The sequence below is a fragment of the Tursiops truncatus genome, chromosome 15 (genome assembly GCF_011762595.2).
Source record: "Tursiops truncatus isolate mTurTru1 chromosome 15, mTurTru1.mat.Y, whole genome shotgun sequence".
Classification (NCBI taxonomy): Eukaryota; Metazoa; Chordata; class Mammalia; order Artiodactyla; family Delphinidae; genus Tursiops; species Tursiops truncatus.
Genome location: NC_047048.1, coordinates 56,388,203 through 56,403,721, shown reverse-complemented (window position 1 = coordinate 56,403,721; position 15,519 = coordinate 56,388,203). Strand labels below are relative to the sequence as shown.

Here is a 15,519-nt window from a genome sequence, read left to right as displayed (position 1 = left end):
CTCCAGCATGGTCATTGGGAGATTTCTACATTCTGATCCCAGCCCATCCACTCTTGCCAGATGCTTTCTTATTACCCATCCCACCATTCCATGTGCCCCGGTATGCCTCCCCCACAGTTGTATTCACACGTCTATTCTATTCCTCAAGCTCTAAAAGTGGCAGACAGTGCACCCAGAGTAAGCTATAGATGTATTTTGTTTAGTCCACATGGGGCTTTAAAAAATTATTCTTCCTCTTCCTCCTCCTCTGCTTCTTCTTGTTCCTCTTTTGAAATATCAGAAGATCTAACAACATGGACTCGATTCCAGCCTGGCACCAAAGGCTGATGGCACCAAAGGCCATGGTATCTTGGTCAGGGTTGAGAGTCAAGCTTGGCCTTGGTCCACAGAACTTGGGGTCAGTCTGTGGGCAGGGTTGGGAGTCATACAGAGGACAGGTTTAGGGGTGAGTCCATAAGCAGGGTTGAGGGTGACTATGTGGCTACATTTGGTGAGAATCTGAAGCCTGGGTTTGTGGTTGGGTTTGGACAGGGTTGGAGGACACTGTGAGGATAGGTTTGGGGGTCAGTCTAAAGCCAGAGTTAGAAGTCAGGCTGTCCTAGTGCACAAGACCTAACCCCTGGTGGTATCATCAACCTACCAAGCAGTGGCCACTTCAGGGCCCAGCTACCACGAGTTGAGACCCACTCTGGGCCCACAAGGCTCTTTCACTTAAGGGGTGGGGTGTAGCACAAGGGGGACAGGAAATCCCCCTCAGAGAACAGAAGGCAGGCACAGGAAGGAGAGCATACCTTTAATGGGGGCAGCCCAGACATTCTTAACATAACCCCTGTGAGGGGAGGGCAATTGGAACAAGCACAGCCCATGTCTTCCCCACTCCTGGCTGAGCTCACTCCTCACCCCTTCAGCTGTTGCACTTTCCAGCCTCCAGCTGGGTCCCAGGTGAGTGCCCAGGAGGGGCGAGGAAGCCCCTCAGGTGTCTGGGGCAGCTTCCCCTTTGGCCCAGGGCACAGAGGACTAGCCTGGATGGAGACGCTGCTGTCATCAGAGCTGGGCGGGGACCGGGTTCTAGGGGTGCGGACCGAGCTGGGGGACCACCCCCCAAGGCCCAGCACAGGGAGCACCAAGGCAGAACCCCCTCTGGTGTCAGGCACTGCTTTGAGGTGCATGCCAGGTCTCTGCATGTGGCTTCTAGGTTCTGGAAAGCAGTCCATTCTCCTGACCCAGATGGAGTGGAAGGAGGGGGCTCAGTCACGGGGCTCAGCTTGGAGGGTTCCTGTCCCACTGCCCCCCATGCTCACTCACACCCCAAGAGAGGGGAGGCGCTCTTGTCCCAGGAGGCTCATTGGAGCCGCTGGCTCACCGCTGCTTACGCTCCGCCTGCTGGAGCCGCCGGGAGAGGTCTTCGATGCGCACGTTCTTGAGCTGGAGCAGGTGCTCCAAGCGTCTCACCTTCATCTGCAGGACCTGGGAGGAGCCCCATAGAGGTCAAGCCTGCAGCCTGCTGCCCCCGCCCCTGTGTTTCCAGGCCCCAATCCCCCAGCGCCTTCCCAGTGCGCCCTCACCTGCACAGTCTCCTGCAAGGCCAACAGCTCCTGCTCCTTTTCAGCAATCTGGAGGACGAAGCTTCGGTCGCCCTGCAGCACCTGGCTATACCCCAGAGGCCAGGGCACAGGCAGCCGGCCCACCCTGGGGTGAGAAGCAGCTTAGCCCAGGCTTGGATCTTGGGCCCCACCCTCACCCTTCCAGTGTCCCTCGACCAGGCCTTCTCTCCCCCCCACCCTCCCCCACCCATCCCTGACTTCCCTACCTTTCCAGGTGCAAACCTCACCCTCACCTCCTAGCCATGTGCATAGGGAGATTACCAGGGTTGGTGAGGTCAGGAGCTCCCAGTTTCCTTACTTGAGCTGCCCCCCTCCCTGGGGGTCTGGAGCACCTTCTCCTCGGGCCTTCTGGGACAAACCTGAGACAAGGCAAGTGTAGGAGTAATCCTGATGGAGCCCTGTTTTCCTGTCTTCCACCTCCCCACACCCGCACCCCTTCCCCCACAGGAAGGAAGGATGGGAGGAAAGCTCCTCCTGGGAGGAAGAAAAGTAAAGGCCACTTTACCCACATCTACTAAAGGCCACTTTACCCACATCTAGTAAAGACCACTTTACCCACATCTGTGTAGTCAGTGCCATCCTGGGGAGCCAGCTCCTGAAAGAACCCCCAGGGTCTGCTGTGAGCTCAGGCTGCCCACCCGCAAAGAGCACCTTCCCCCCCCGCCGCCCGCCAGGCTCCCTTTAGCCAGGCACCCTTCTCCCACACTTATTGCTGAGGCAGAGCGTTCTGCTGCCTGGGAAACTCCCCCAGAGCAGTGCAAGAAACTTGAATGGGGTGGCACCTGTAAGGAGCTGGTGCCCTGCTTCCTGCGCCTCTGCTGCTCCTCCAGGCACTGCCTCAGTGGAATGAGCACCAGCTCCACCACGCCTGGGGTACACTGTGCAATCTTGCGCATCACGTCATCTGGTACAGAGAAGCTCAATTTGTTCAGCACCTTCCTGGGGGGCAGACACAGGGATGGTGGACTGGCTCCTGAGGGGGATGGAGTGAAGGGTTGGGGGATGGAAAGGGGTGCAGCAGTTGCAGCCCTTCAGTGCACAGCCTTGGGGGAATGGAAGGGCACCCAACCTGAGCCCAGTGTTTATATGTCTCGAGGGTCCTTGTCACCTCCCCAAAAGAAGAGTCGCTTGATTTTGTTACCAGACAGATTCTGTCTGCATTGTCCCTTCCCAGCCAGCCACCAGCCTGGACTGTGGAGACCACAGGAGATGGAGGGGCTGGGCAGACCTTCCTGGGATCCCAGTGTAGGGGCTGGAGATCCCACTAGTGTGCCCAGGTATTCTGCTACCTGTTCAGGTGACCCCAGTTGCTCAGCTTCTGCTGGAGAGAGTTAGCAGGAACATAATTGTGCATCTCCACCATCTTGGGGAAGTAAAACTTGATGACCTCTGCGACCAGGACTGAGGGAGAGGGGGTGGGAGCAGACATGGAAGTTGTAGAGATGGGTAAGGAAGAAGGGGGAGGGAGAAAGAATGGGTGGGATGGGAGAATCAGGGTTTTCAGAGTGGTGGGGCCAAGCGGAGAGGTGAAGATGTGGAAAGGGGTAAGGATGATATGGAGGTGAGGTAAGAAAGCAAGATCAGTGATCAGCCAGAGACAAAAATTCCAGCACACCCCAAAGGAGCTGCACTCCTTTGCCATTAACTCGGGGCATATAAAAACTAAGGTCTCTAGTCCTCTATAAGTCTCAAAGAGAACGCTTCAGGAGGCCGGGGCCTCACTCTAGGAATTGACATAAATACACACACACACACAAAATGACACAGAGATGCAGAAACATACACAGACACATACTTCTATCACTGGAGTTCTAAGAGACAGTCACCAACACACACACACAGAAGCACAAAGTGTCACCAATATACACACAGAGAGGTGCATACTTCTATTATTAAAATCCCAGGAGACAGTCTTGGACACACACCTACACAATCACAAAGAAACATATGCACACAACATCCACACTCATACATACAGGACAGAACATGTCAACACACATATGACCAAACACATGCTCAGACTCCCACAAGACAGATATATAGAAGAATAGGCATGCACACACACAGAAATGTACAAATACATACACAGAACGCATCTTAGTCATTAAAGTCCCAGGAGGGAGTCACAGACTCAGACACACACACACACCACATGCATAAAGGATAGAACATGTATACATAATATGGACACACACATGCCCACATACCCAAGATGCACACTTCTACAACTGAAGTTCTAGGAGATAGACACCCCTCCCACCAACCCACCCCCGCCTCCGCCGCCACAAGCACACAAGCACAAGAGACATGTATGCACACACACCCCGTACACCCGTACATACAGGACAGAACGCGTAGACGCACAAGGACATACAGAACACACCCAGACGCGCACGCGGACACACACACACGCTGGAGCTCACACGTCTGTCTCTCTCACACACACACACACACACACACACACGCTGGAGCGCACACCTCCGTCACTGAAGTCCCGGGAGAGATTTCGCTTGGGCCGGGACAGAGGGATGTTGTCTACCCACAGGTACAGTTGGTGCAGCGCTTCCTCGTCCACGCTGCCCGCCATTGGCGCCCTCAGAAAGGTCAGGCCGTTCCAGCCGTGCAGAGTCCAGGCCCAACCTCACGACCCCTCAAGAGCTTCCTCTATCGCCACTGCTGCCACCCAGAGCCTCCTCTGCCTCTCTAACCCAGACTCACTTCCCAGCTGGGAGCGGCCATATTGTTTTCTGAAACCATGGCAACCATACTCGAGTCGCCGGGGGAGCAAGGGCTTCTGGGAGTTGTAGTTTTCCCCCTCCAGCTACCTCCTCTCAGGCCCCAGCTTTGAAAAGGCGGTTTGTCTTGTCCACCTCCCAAGAAATCACCTCTGCCAACTGCTCACCAGACATTGGCCCACTCTAGGAACTGCCAAAGCCAACCAGGCCTCCAGAACCCCTGCATCAGTATCCTCAGGACAAGGAAACTCCTCCAGGGTCCTTTAGCAATCAGTCCCAAGTGAAGTCAGCATCCCAGTGTTTGTCAGCTTTATCTGGTGGTCCATTGTTAATCACCAGCTGCTTCACATCTGGACTGTGTGGTAGGCTGGGTGACAGTGCCTCCTTGCTAGGTCCCTCCTCAAAGCTCTGTGCTCATAGGGCCATCCCCACACCACTGACCCCCACCCCCCAAGTAGTGTCCCAGTGAGGCATTTTATATGTAACCCAGACTCCCACGGAGAGCACCAGAGCTCAAGGCCAGTGTCTTGGGCAGGTCATTTATAGTCCTGAACCCTATTTCCTCCTTCATGAAATGGGGATGGTTCTCACCTACCGTCCCTAAGGAGTAATACAGAGAATGGGAAGGGTATTTACAAAAGCCCTGTATTTGGGGACTGGGGGAACAGGGGTTAGTTATAGGTACAGGAGCTTCAAGAGCTCCTGTAGACACTTCCACATCCCTCATCTCCAAGAGCTATTCTTCCATGGGTTAGAAACTGAGTCAGGGGCTTCCCTGGTGGCGCAGTGGTTGAGAATCTGCCTGCCAACGCAGGGGACACGGGTTCGAGCCCTGGTCTGGGAAGATCCCACATGCCGCGGAGCAACTAGGCCCGTGAGCCACAACTACTGAGCCTGCGCGTCTGGAGCTTGTACTCCGCAACAAGAGAGGCCGCGACAGTGAGAGGCCCGCACATCGCGATGAAGAGTGGCCCCGCTCTCTGCAACTAGAGAAAGCCCTCGCACAGAAACGAAGACCCAACACAGCCAAAAATAAATAAATAAATAAAAAGCTTTTTTTTAAAAAAGAAACTGAGTCAGTAAGCAATTCCTTTAGGAATATGGTTAGGGTTAGGAATTCCTTAGTAAAGGGGCACTTCTAGAGTCAGCCTGGGGAGAGAGCTTGCTTCTGCCACATACTAGTGGTTTGGCTTTGGGCACATTACTGAACCTTTCTGTTCTGTGTTTCTCATGGTTTTACCTACTTCACAGGGGCTTTGTGAGCATCTAAAGTACTTAGCATAGAGCCTGGCACACAGCAAGAGCCCTATTAATGCCAGTTGGTGTTATCATTAATGAGATGATCTCAGTTCCAGCAAAAGAGGTGTTCTTGTTGGCAGGAGACAAATGGAAGTATTTGCCTTGTTGGTATTTGAGGTGAGGGCCTTGGGTTGGCCAGGGGCATCTGGGGAGAAGGCTACTGCTCCCACATATTTACTCCAGAGCAGGCCAGGGGGTAGGCTGGGCTTCCTTGTCTCATCCTCCGGGGCTCAGATGGGGACTGGATGGGGGCCAGGGTGGGGGCTGGGAATCCCAACTGCTTTTTTGCTTTCACTTAGTTCTGAAGCCTTCAAGGTCTTAAGGGAATCCCTGAGAGTCAGAGGTACGGAAGGGAAAGTCATTCCACCTTCTTGTTTAAAAAGATGACTTGGATAACTGCCTGCAACACCCCCCACCCCACCCCCACATTCCAGGGTGGAGAGAGGAGGAACTGTGAGGAGGTGGGGGCAGGGAACCACAGGGGTGATGTGCCAGCCTCAGTAGAGGTGGGAAAACCGGTTTGGGGCCCAGAGCTGCTGGCCTGCTCAAGCTCAGGCCCTCCCCTCACTAGAACCACTGGGGCCTGAGGGCCTCAGTGACAAAGGGCCCGGGAGGGGCGAGCTGGCCCTGAAGAGAAAGGTTGGGTAGGATCAGCAGAGGGCCTGTCCTCACCTTTGGATGGGGGCGGGGGGGGCTCCAGAGGGTACCACACAGGGAGTGGCTAACCTCTTGGGGGTGCAATGTGTCCCCAGCAATTTCACCTCCATCCTGACACTGTTCCCAAGGATAGCCACCAGAATTGGAAATGCCAATCACTGAAAGGCCTAGAGGACTCCCTCTTAAGGCATCATACAAGAGATGCCCTGTATGCCCCTACAAACTCCAACCTGGACCACAGGAGCTGCCCCAACACTCCTTTCTTTCTGCCCTCTGACCCCTCTCCTGCAGGGATCTTCTTTAATGGTCCTTGATAAGCCTAGTTCCGAGGTGCCCACAGTTTAATTTGGCCCTCCACGGACTGTTGGCTCCCTCCCTCCTGTCCCAGCCAACTGACCCAAAAGTTTTAACCCCAAAGCAGTGCAAGGCCCAGCTTGCTCAAACCCACCCCCAGGCAGGTGCATTGAAAACCCCTCCCACCCAAGCCTAGGCAACACTTAGATATACATGTTGCCCCTCACCCTGGTCAGGGCTTGGGCTGTAGCCACTCTCTCAACATTTGTCCCACCAGAGCAAGGACCAAAGGGAACCGGGAAAGAAAGTGTCCCCAAGACAGACGCAAGCCCAGACCATGAAGGATGCACCCTTGGCTGTTAAAATGTCCACTCCCACAAAAGGGGGGTGGACAGATTTATTGAATTCAGACTGGGAAAGGAGCAGCTGGATGGCTGGACTCTGGGCCCAGCCCCAGGACCCCTGCCCAGGATAGGGCCCTGCCAGAGAGGGAGGAGAGGCATGGGGCCTGCAGCTGCCCACAAGGGAAGTGCCCATTACCACTCCTCTGGAGGGCCTCCTGAGAACCTCCAATCTGGAAAGAAAAGCAAGGGCCAAAGTAACATGGACTGGGCCAGAGGAAGGGGTTGGGGAAGTGGGGAAGCAGGCAGAGGCAGGCCCAGGAGCCTGCGGTTAGACTGTGCTTCTCAAGGCGGCCTCGGGGCAGGGATGCGGGGCTGCCAGCCTTGTGGGGTCCTAGGCTGGACTTTTCTCTGGAGCCCTTCCCAGAATGGCTTTGGGGTCCCCCCCACCAAAGACCTGGTGTGGATGGCAGAGGGGAGAGGCACTCTCTGGCCAGGAGCTTCCAGGGTCCATCCCTGGCTGCTACTGTGGCCTAGTCCACTGATGGCACGGTGTGGTAGCACCGGACAGCTCCCCACCCTCCCCACCTGGTCCCCCAAGCCCAGGGGCAAATAGGGAGGAAAGAGGATTCTGAGAAAGAGGCAATAAGCAGGCAGTGAGGCTGACACCAGCCCCAGGCCCTACCGCGGTGACTGGGCCTGTCACAAGACCAGGAGAACATCACTAAAGGATCTGGGGTTCCCCACTCTGGCTCCATCCACAACAGCTGCCCAGAGAGTCCTCTGCCCTGGGCTGGTGCTGCCACATCCGGGTTGGAGGCATGGCTAGGCCCAGTGGCTCAGCTTTGATGTCCAAGACCCCGAACTCCTGCCTGCCTGGCATGGTTCTTCCTGGTCACGTGGACCAAGTCGTGTTCCAAGTGGAGGATGTGGCTTTGCACACGGTCATCAATGGGGAAGGAGGTGAGGTACCTCTTGACCATAGCAAAGTAAGCCATGGCCTCCCCAAAGCTGGGTACAGGCACCTCATCACCATCCTCATCATCATCTTCGTCATCTTCGTCCTCCTCCTCATCATCTTCCTCTTCTTCCTCACTGTCTGACTCAGAGTCCTCCTCACCTTCCAGGAAGTGGAGGGTAGGGCACTGGACCTCCTCCTGGGCACCATAACCCCCGAAGCTGCCACCAGCCTCCACTACTCCCTGGGCCCAGTCCTCAGCCTCCAAGCCTTCAGAAGAGCTCTCCTCCTCCTCCTCTTCCTCTTCATCACTGTCATCAACATCACCCTCCTCTTCTACCTCCTCTTCTTCCCCCAGCTCCTCTCCTTCCCCCCCTTCCTCCTCTTCCTCACCATCTTCCTCCTCCTCCTCCTCCCCTTCACCCTCCTCTTCCTCTTCCTCTTCCTCCTCCTCTTCCTCCTCCTCCTCCTCTTCCTCCTCCTCGCTCTTGAGGGCAGTAGTGATGGTAGCATTAGGGCCACCACCAAAGCCAGCCTCACGAAAGCAGGTGGCTATGTCCGAAGGTTCCACAGCCTGCCAGGCTGCAGCAACGAAGTGCAGGGCCTCCATGAGGCCTAGCTGCAGGCCTGAGCGATCCTGACCCTCTAGTGCTGCCATGGCCTTGAGCAGCATAGCCTGGCGGTAGTGGCCCTTCACCTGTTGGACCACTCCACGCTCCAGCGGCTGCACGGTGCCTGGCGGGAAGTAGGCCAGCTGCACATGCCTCAGGCCCGAGGTATCCAGGGACTGGGCTGCCAGGCGGCCAGCCAGCAGCAGGACTCGCCGAGATTCTGCAGCCATGCGGGTGTCCAGGGCCTTCAAGTACTTGGCCAGGGCCTGGGTGGTGACACCACCCTTAGAGTTGGCGGTGTAGTCGCAGGGCAGGCCGGCTTGGCCTGCACGGGGCTTAGCGGACTTGCCGGCTACAAGTGGGGGAAGCTTCTCACTGCCATCTGCATTGGCGCACAGCAGGACACTCAGGCGCTGGGTGGCCTTGCGTGCCCGTCCATCACTGCCACACAGCCCCGCGGCCTGGTCGGGCAGGAAGTCGTACCACAGACTGGTCTCAGTGGCACTGAACACGTCCTGGGAGGCGTAGCCCTCGGCCACCGACGGCGGCTGCTCCTCCCGAGCGCGCCAGCCCGTGGTACCCCCACCGCTGCCCTCCGAGGGCACCGTGGGCGGGCTGGCGGGCGCCGCTGGGGGCCTGGGGGCAGCGCTGCGCGACCGGGCGCGGGCCACGCCGCTGCAGGACACCACACCGTGGCGCCGGCGGAAGCGGTCCAGCCAGCCGTTGGAGGCAGTGAAATCGTCCATGCCCAGCTCCTCAGCTATACGCAGAGCCTTCTCCTTGAGGATGATGCCCTTGACCGGCAGGCCAGCGGCGCGGATCTGCTGGAACCAGGCGATAAGCAGCCCCTCGAGCTTGTCGTAAGGAGACAGCTTGTTGGTCTTGCGGCAGGTGGAGGCTACACCGTACTTGCGCTCCGACGCCAGGATGGCGCGCTTGTTCTTCAGGATGGTGCTCAGCGTGGACGGCGGGATGTTGAAGCGCCGCGCGATCTCGCCCTTGCGCAGGTCCGGGTTCTCCTCCACCTCCTGGATGATCCGCGACTTCTCCCGGAACGTCAGCTGCCGCCGCTTGGGGCCCATCCCGGCGCGCCCCCCGCCCCGGGGCCCGGCGCCACCGCCGCCGCCCCGGGGCGGGGGGCCCGGGCCCGCGGCGGGGGGCACCTGGCGGCCTCTCCTGCTCGCCCCGCCCGAGACAAAGCGGCTCGCGGGGCGGCGGGCGGGGCGGCGACCCGGCCGGGCCGGGGGCACCTTCGGGGGCGCCGGCGGGCGCGGCGCCGGGCGGCGGGCGGCAGGCAGCGGGCGCGGGGGAGAGCGGGAGGCGCGGGAGCGGAAGGCAGGAAGTGCCGCGACGCGGGGAGCTGGGAGCGCGGCGAGCAGGGCGGAGCGGGTAGAGCGGGATCTCGCGGGAAGCGCGGGGACGCCCGGCACCGCCTCCAGCCCTCCGTGCCCACCCTCCTCCCCGCCCCGGACCGACCGCGCGGGGGCGCTTCGGCCTGCTTGAACGGCCAGCGCTCGGGCGTCTGGTGACCCGCCGGCAACGGTGCGGGCCGGGGCGCTGTGCCCGGCCTCTGCGCCGGGTGGGCAGCCATTTGTTGCTTATAAAGAATAACAACTATGTTTTGTCTTTTTTATTTTATTAAGGTAAAAATAACCCACGTTTTTTGAGGAAACTGAAAAGTAAAGGAAACGAAAAAGCACCTTTCACCCCAACACCTGGAGAGATGCCCAGGTCACATTTTGATACATGTACTTCCAGTCTTTTCTCTAGGCGCATGCAGTTTTCTTTAAAAATTTATCGCATAAAACTGGCATCAGACGATATAGACTGTGTATTGGCATCTCCTGCTGTTTTACCTGGCATCAAGTGATGAAAATATTGCCTTACTGATAAAGTACTACCAACAAACTTTTTAATAGTTGCATATTGTTCCAATTATGGTTGAACACTAATCGATGAGGCCTATTGTTACATATTTAGGTTATTTTTATAAGCAACAGTATAGTTTTAAATCTGGTTGATGATGATCCCACAATTCATAGATAAACACTGATAACATCTCGGTGTCTCAGTTTCTGTGCTGTTCCATGCATTTAGCCATAAATGTGTTTGCACCTACAGAAATAATGTCATGTATGTACATAAGCATACATACATACAAATCCCTGAAACCTCTTCCTCCACCAAACACATAAACATGACAAATTCTTTAAACAATGAATGAATTGCAGTGTTTTTTTAAAAAAAATCTTAAAGTAGCCTGAGGAGTAGGCAGAGAGGAAGGCTGTGACCCAGAGGGACAGGCTGAGGATCTGGGGCTGGATGAGGCTTCAAGAAAATGGGTGTAGACGAAGAATAAAATAGCACCAAAGACAGTGCCGGGGTTCTCCAAGGTTAAGGGCTCAAGAAAGAACTAACAAGAAATGCAGGAGGAGCAGCTGAAGCAGAAGGAGGAAATTCAAGCTCCTATGCTGTTCTGGAAGCCAAGGGAAGAAAGTATAACTCACTGCTATTTCAGTGTGCATTTCTCTTTTCATATGTTTATTGGCCATTTGAAGCCTGAGAATTTTCTAGTCATATCTTTTGCCCTTGTTTCTCTTTTGTTGACTTTTAGGAACTCTTCATATGCTCTGGACATAAAATCTTTAAATATATTGCAAATATTTTCTCCCAGTCTGCCACTGTCCTTTTACTTAGCCTAGGGAATCTCAGATATGAGAAGTTTTTAATCTTTAAGTAGACAGGTCTGTCAGTTTTTTCCTCTATTGCTTCTGGATTTTGTGTCTTACTTAGAGAGAGCTTCTCCCCCTTCCCCCACCCCAAGACATAAAAAATATCCTTCCAATCACAAGGTCCAGAAGAAAACTTGGGAGATTTTTTTCCTTTAGGAGCCAGATCAATGCTTGGCCCATAATGGGTGTGAGGTCCCTGTGCAGAAGTAAATGTAGGACCACCTGGCTGAGGACTCCTTCCCACAAACCCTCAGGAAACCAAGTCTACAGTTTTGGAGGTTTCATCCATGTGCATGTATGTCCTCCTGCCTCCCCACCCAACCTGACTTATAATCAATGGTTGTTTGGGTGAAATGACTATAGATGAGCTTTTTTTTTTCTACTTTGCTGAATTTTCCAAGTTTTCTTCAATAGCAAGTACTACAGGCTTTTTAAAATGAAAAGGAGAACTTCCCTGGTGGTCCAGTGGTTAAGACTCTGCACTTCCACTTTAAGGGGCGTGGGTTCGATCCCTGGTCAGGTAGCTAAGATCCCACATGCTGTGTGGTGCAGCCAAAAATGTTTTTAAAATAATAATAAAGTGAAAAGGAAAATGGAAAGTTTGCTGAGAGGCACAAAGGATAGTGATGACATAAGTGGAATGGGTATAGGCCTCATGGGCAGCTTTGGACAGCCTAGGCCAAGAGAAGGGAAGGTGGACTGTGGACTTTCCTAAGGTGGAGAATTGGAAAGATGGCACATTTTCATCACTTTATAAAGAAATCCCATAACCTTTAGCTATCATCTCCCTATCCACTCCCTGCCCCTTCCCTGGCTGGCCCTAAACAGCCACTAATTTACTGTCTGTCTATAGATTTCCCTGTTCTGAACGTTTCATATGAATGGAATAATAGCATATGTGTCTTTTATGACTGGCTTCTTTCACTTAGCTTCATATTTCAAGATTCATCCATGACATAGTATTTATCAGTACTTCTTTCTTTTTTTATGGCTGAATAATATTCTGTTGTACAGATATATGACATTTTGCTTATCCATTTGTCAGTTGGTGGACGTTTGGGTTGTTTCTACCTTTTGGCAATCATAAATAACTGCTATAAATATTTATTTGCAAGGACATATGTTTACATTTCTCTTGGGTATATACCTACGAGTGGAATTGCTGGGTCACATGGTAACTCTATGTTTAAATGTTTGAGGAACTGCCAGATGGAGATCATGTTCTTTTAATTAATCTAAAAATTATAATTATGTTATTATTATAATATTATTCCAAATTATGTTCTTTGGAAGATATTTTCAAATACAGAAAAGTTTTAGGATAAAACCATTTAATCACCATTAATTCCATCACTCAGAGAATACCCTTCTAGGATACTTATCTGTGCATTTTTTTTTATAATAAAAAGAAAATTTATTTATTTATTTATTTGGCTGCGCCGGTCTTAGTTGTGGCACGGGGGTCTTTTAGTTGTGGCATGTGGAATCTTTAGCTGTGGCATGCGACCTCTTAGTTATGGCATGTGGGATCTAGTTCCCTGACCAGGGCACAAACCCAGGTCCCCTGCACTGGGAGCATGGAGTCTTAGCCACTGGACCACCAGGAAGTCCCCTGTGCATATTATTTTTAATGGGACCACGCTTGGCATAATATTTTTTAGCCCGTATTGTAAAGATCTTCTCATGTCAATAAATATCTACATCAATGACTTTCAAAATTCTTTTACTCTAGGAACCCTTTCTCCAAAAGATCATTTTCCAAGAGCCCAATAGGTAATCATTCAATAATCAGCAATTATTATTGGGCTTGCCAGGTGCCAGGCATCCCGACCCTCCCAATACCTGTTCTCTTTAAATGCTTCAGCTATTGCACAGTATAGAGGAACCACTTTTTTGTCTAGTTCCCTGTTGAAGGACACTCAGCTTGCTCTCCATTTTTCATTGTTATTATGAACATACATCTCTGTGTACTTTTATCACCTTCTTAAGAGAAATCTCTAGAAGTAGGATATGGGGGTTAGAGACCAACCTTGGGCTTGGGCCTATTCAAGGTTCTGGGAGACGGGAGGAGAGGTAAGTGACTTGGTCCCTGTTCTTCAATAACTCAGATTGAGAAAATGAGATTCAGGAAAGGGAAAAGGAGATTTTGATAAATAAAGTCCATTCCTTCCAGCAGTTTCTCTTTAGGACTTCATTCTATGCATATCTGTTGCATCATTTAAATAAATGTTCAGCATTAGGGAATTGAGTAAAAATATCAAGTAAAAGAAAGCAAGGTATAAAACATTCTGGCAAGTCCAAATTGAGATGTGCTGTGTGTGTAAAACGCACATTGGATTTTGAAGGCTTGGTACCAAAAAAAAGTATGTAAAACATCTCATTAAAAATTTTTATATTGATAACATGTTGAAATGATAACTTTTAAAATAGGTTAAATAAAATATTAAAGTTTCTTTTTCCTTTTTTGTTTTAAACACCCTTCCTTTATTTATTTTGTAATTTATTTATTTTTGGCTGCGTTGGGTCTTCATTGCTGTGCTCAGGCTTTCTCTAGTTGCAGCGAGTGGGGGCTCCTCTTTGTTGCAGTGTGTGGACGTATTGCAGTGGCTTCTCTTGTTGCGGAGCACGGGCTCTAGGCAAGCGAGCATCAGTAGTTGTGACACGCGGGCTCAGTAGTTGTCGCATGCGGGCTTAGTTGCTCTATGGCATGTGGGATCTTCCTGGACCAGGGCTCAAACCTGTGTCCCCTGCCTTGGCAGGCGGATTCTTAACCACTGCACCACCAGGGAAGTCCTTTTTTAAATGCGGTTACTAGAAAATTTTAAATTACATATGTGGCTCGTATTTGTGCCTCCCATTTTGTTTCTATTAGCTAGGACTGTTTAGACTGACTCCAGAAGAATATGCAACAAATTATAGTAGTGACTGCCTCTGGGGAGGGGCCCTGAAGATTTCGGTGGGGTGGGAGACATACTTTTGTCACGTCCCCACCCTCCTCACCCCTCTCAGATGGGATTGGGGTCTTTCCATTCCCTTCCTCCACATGTCTCCTGGCCCACCCAACCCCCTACCGCCATGCCCTCCCTTCTGCCACCCCCACCCACTGCTCCTTGGCCTGAAGGATTGGGGCTGCAGGGGAAGGGACTCAAGGCCGCGGCTCCAGCATTCCTGAGCTGCGACCTGACAAGCCAGAGGGCACCTCTCCCTGGGGGAGATGGGGTGCAAGAGTAGCTTACCACCCACTCGCTTTTGGGTTCAGCCTTCCCACCACGGTCCAGGAAAGATGGCTCCCTAGGAGGTGATCAGATAATTAGAAGATGTTCAGTTAAAACTAGTGACAAATTCAGCCTCCCTGATTAAAGAAACACCAATTAAACGTTGGCACCACATTAGCCAAACCGTCAGTGGGCATGAGATAATTCCATAACTGGGTTCTGAGGTTGCTGACACCCTCTTTGGCCCTTACGGCCCAAACTCATGGCTAGACCAACCATTAGAGCCTCCTCTGGGACTGCGGGAGAAAACTGGATCCCTTGGCATCACATCTAATCAGAGGCTATGGAAGCACCCATCAGTTACGTGTCAGCCCCCACCGCGGGTCCACCTCCTGCACTGGGGGCTCCCCGTGGGAATTACGCTTTGGGGCCGCTCTGAGCTGCCAGTTGCAGGGTCAGGGAAGCTGTGGGAGTAGAGGCACCTGGGGTGAATCTCAACTCCACCATCTGCACAACCATGTGACCTTGAACGAGTTAATGAACTTCTCTACGCCTCATTGTCCCCGTCTGTAAAGTGGAATGGAGAAAACAGACCGCACAGCACAGCTGTATTCTGCAGACTCCGGGAATGGAGGCTCTCAAGATGCCAACCGGTGCTTGTGAGTGATGTTAAACGGCGGGGGTCCCTCTGAGGCCACCCTGGGGGGTTGTTGCATCCTCTGAGGCCCTCTTCGCTGGAGGCCCTCTACACACCCTCTTCGCTGGGGGCGGGGGGGTGTAGCTCCAAACCACATACTGAGAAGCGGAATTTGGGAAGCCAGGCTCCTCGAACCGTAGCTGGGAGGGAGTGCGAGGGGTGTAAGAGAAACCCTAATTCCTCCACCCCACCCAAAGCCTGGAACTGGGCGAGGCCCGGCTGGTCCAGCCTCCGCGCCTTCCACCACACGGGCTCCGCCCTCGGTCCCGCCTCTCTTCTAACCCGCACCCCCATTGGTGGCGTTCGGCGGCGCGGCCGCTGTTATTTTTCGAATATATAAGGAGGTGGAGGTGGCAGCTTCTGCCAGAGGCTTCCC

General features: G+C 53.2%; 2 protein-coding genes and 1 long non-coding RNA gene across 10 annotated transcripts; all 3 read right to left on the bottom strand.

Annotated features, from left to right (window-relative positions):
- Nucleotides 1-724: 724 nt before the first annotated feature.
- Nucleotides 725-6,813, bottom strand: SPEF1 (sperm flagellar 1). 8 transcript variants are annotated; one of them, XM_033841410.2, is made up of 8 exons: nt 4,083-6,813; nt 2,894-3,005; nt 2,387-2,543; nt 2,160-2,199; nt 1,903-1,963; nt 1,566-1,689; nt 1,364-1,467; nt 725-1,218 (listed from the first exon to the last, which is right to left on the bottom strand). In XM_033841410.2, the coding sequence occupies exons 1-8, from the start codon at nt 4,189-4,191 to the stop codon at nt 897-899; spliced, it is 1,029 nt and encodes a 342-aa protein (XP_033697301.1). In that variant the 5' UTR covers nt 4,192-6,813; the 3' UTR covers nt 725-896. The 8 variants fall into 8 exon arrangements, 5 of the variants coding, with proteins under 5 accessions (XP_033697301.1, XP_033697302.1, XP_033697300.1 ...); XM_033841411.2 differs by having other exon boundaries at nt 2,387-2,577; nt 2,894-6,813; XM_033841409.2 differs by having other exon boundaries at nt 2,894-6,813.
- Nucleotides 6,814-6,941: 128 nt separating this feature from the next.
- On the bottom strand, nt 6,942-9,862 carry CENPB (centromere protein B). The gene has a single exon (XM_073792724.1). The coding sequence runs from the start codon at nt 9,579-9,581 to the stop codon at nt 7,770-7,772; it is 1,812 nt and encodes a 603-aa protein (XP_073648825.1). The 5' UTR covers nt 9,582-9,862; the 3' UTR covers nt 6,942-7,769.
- A 532-nt stretch (nt 9,863-10,394) lies between these two features.
- On the bottom strand, nt 10,395-15,466 carry LOC117308039 (uncharacterized). Its single transcript, XR_004521997.2, has 3 exons — nt 14,929-15,466; nt 14,468-14,522; nt 10,395-14,042 (listed from the first exon to the last, which is right to left on the bottom strand). It is a non-coding gene; the product is annotated as an uncharacterized lncRNA (long non-coding RNA).
- Nucleotides 15,467-15,519: the final 53 nt, after the last annotated feature.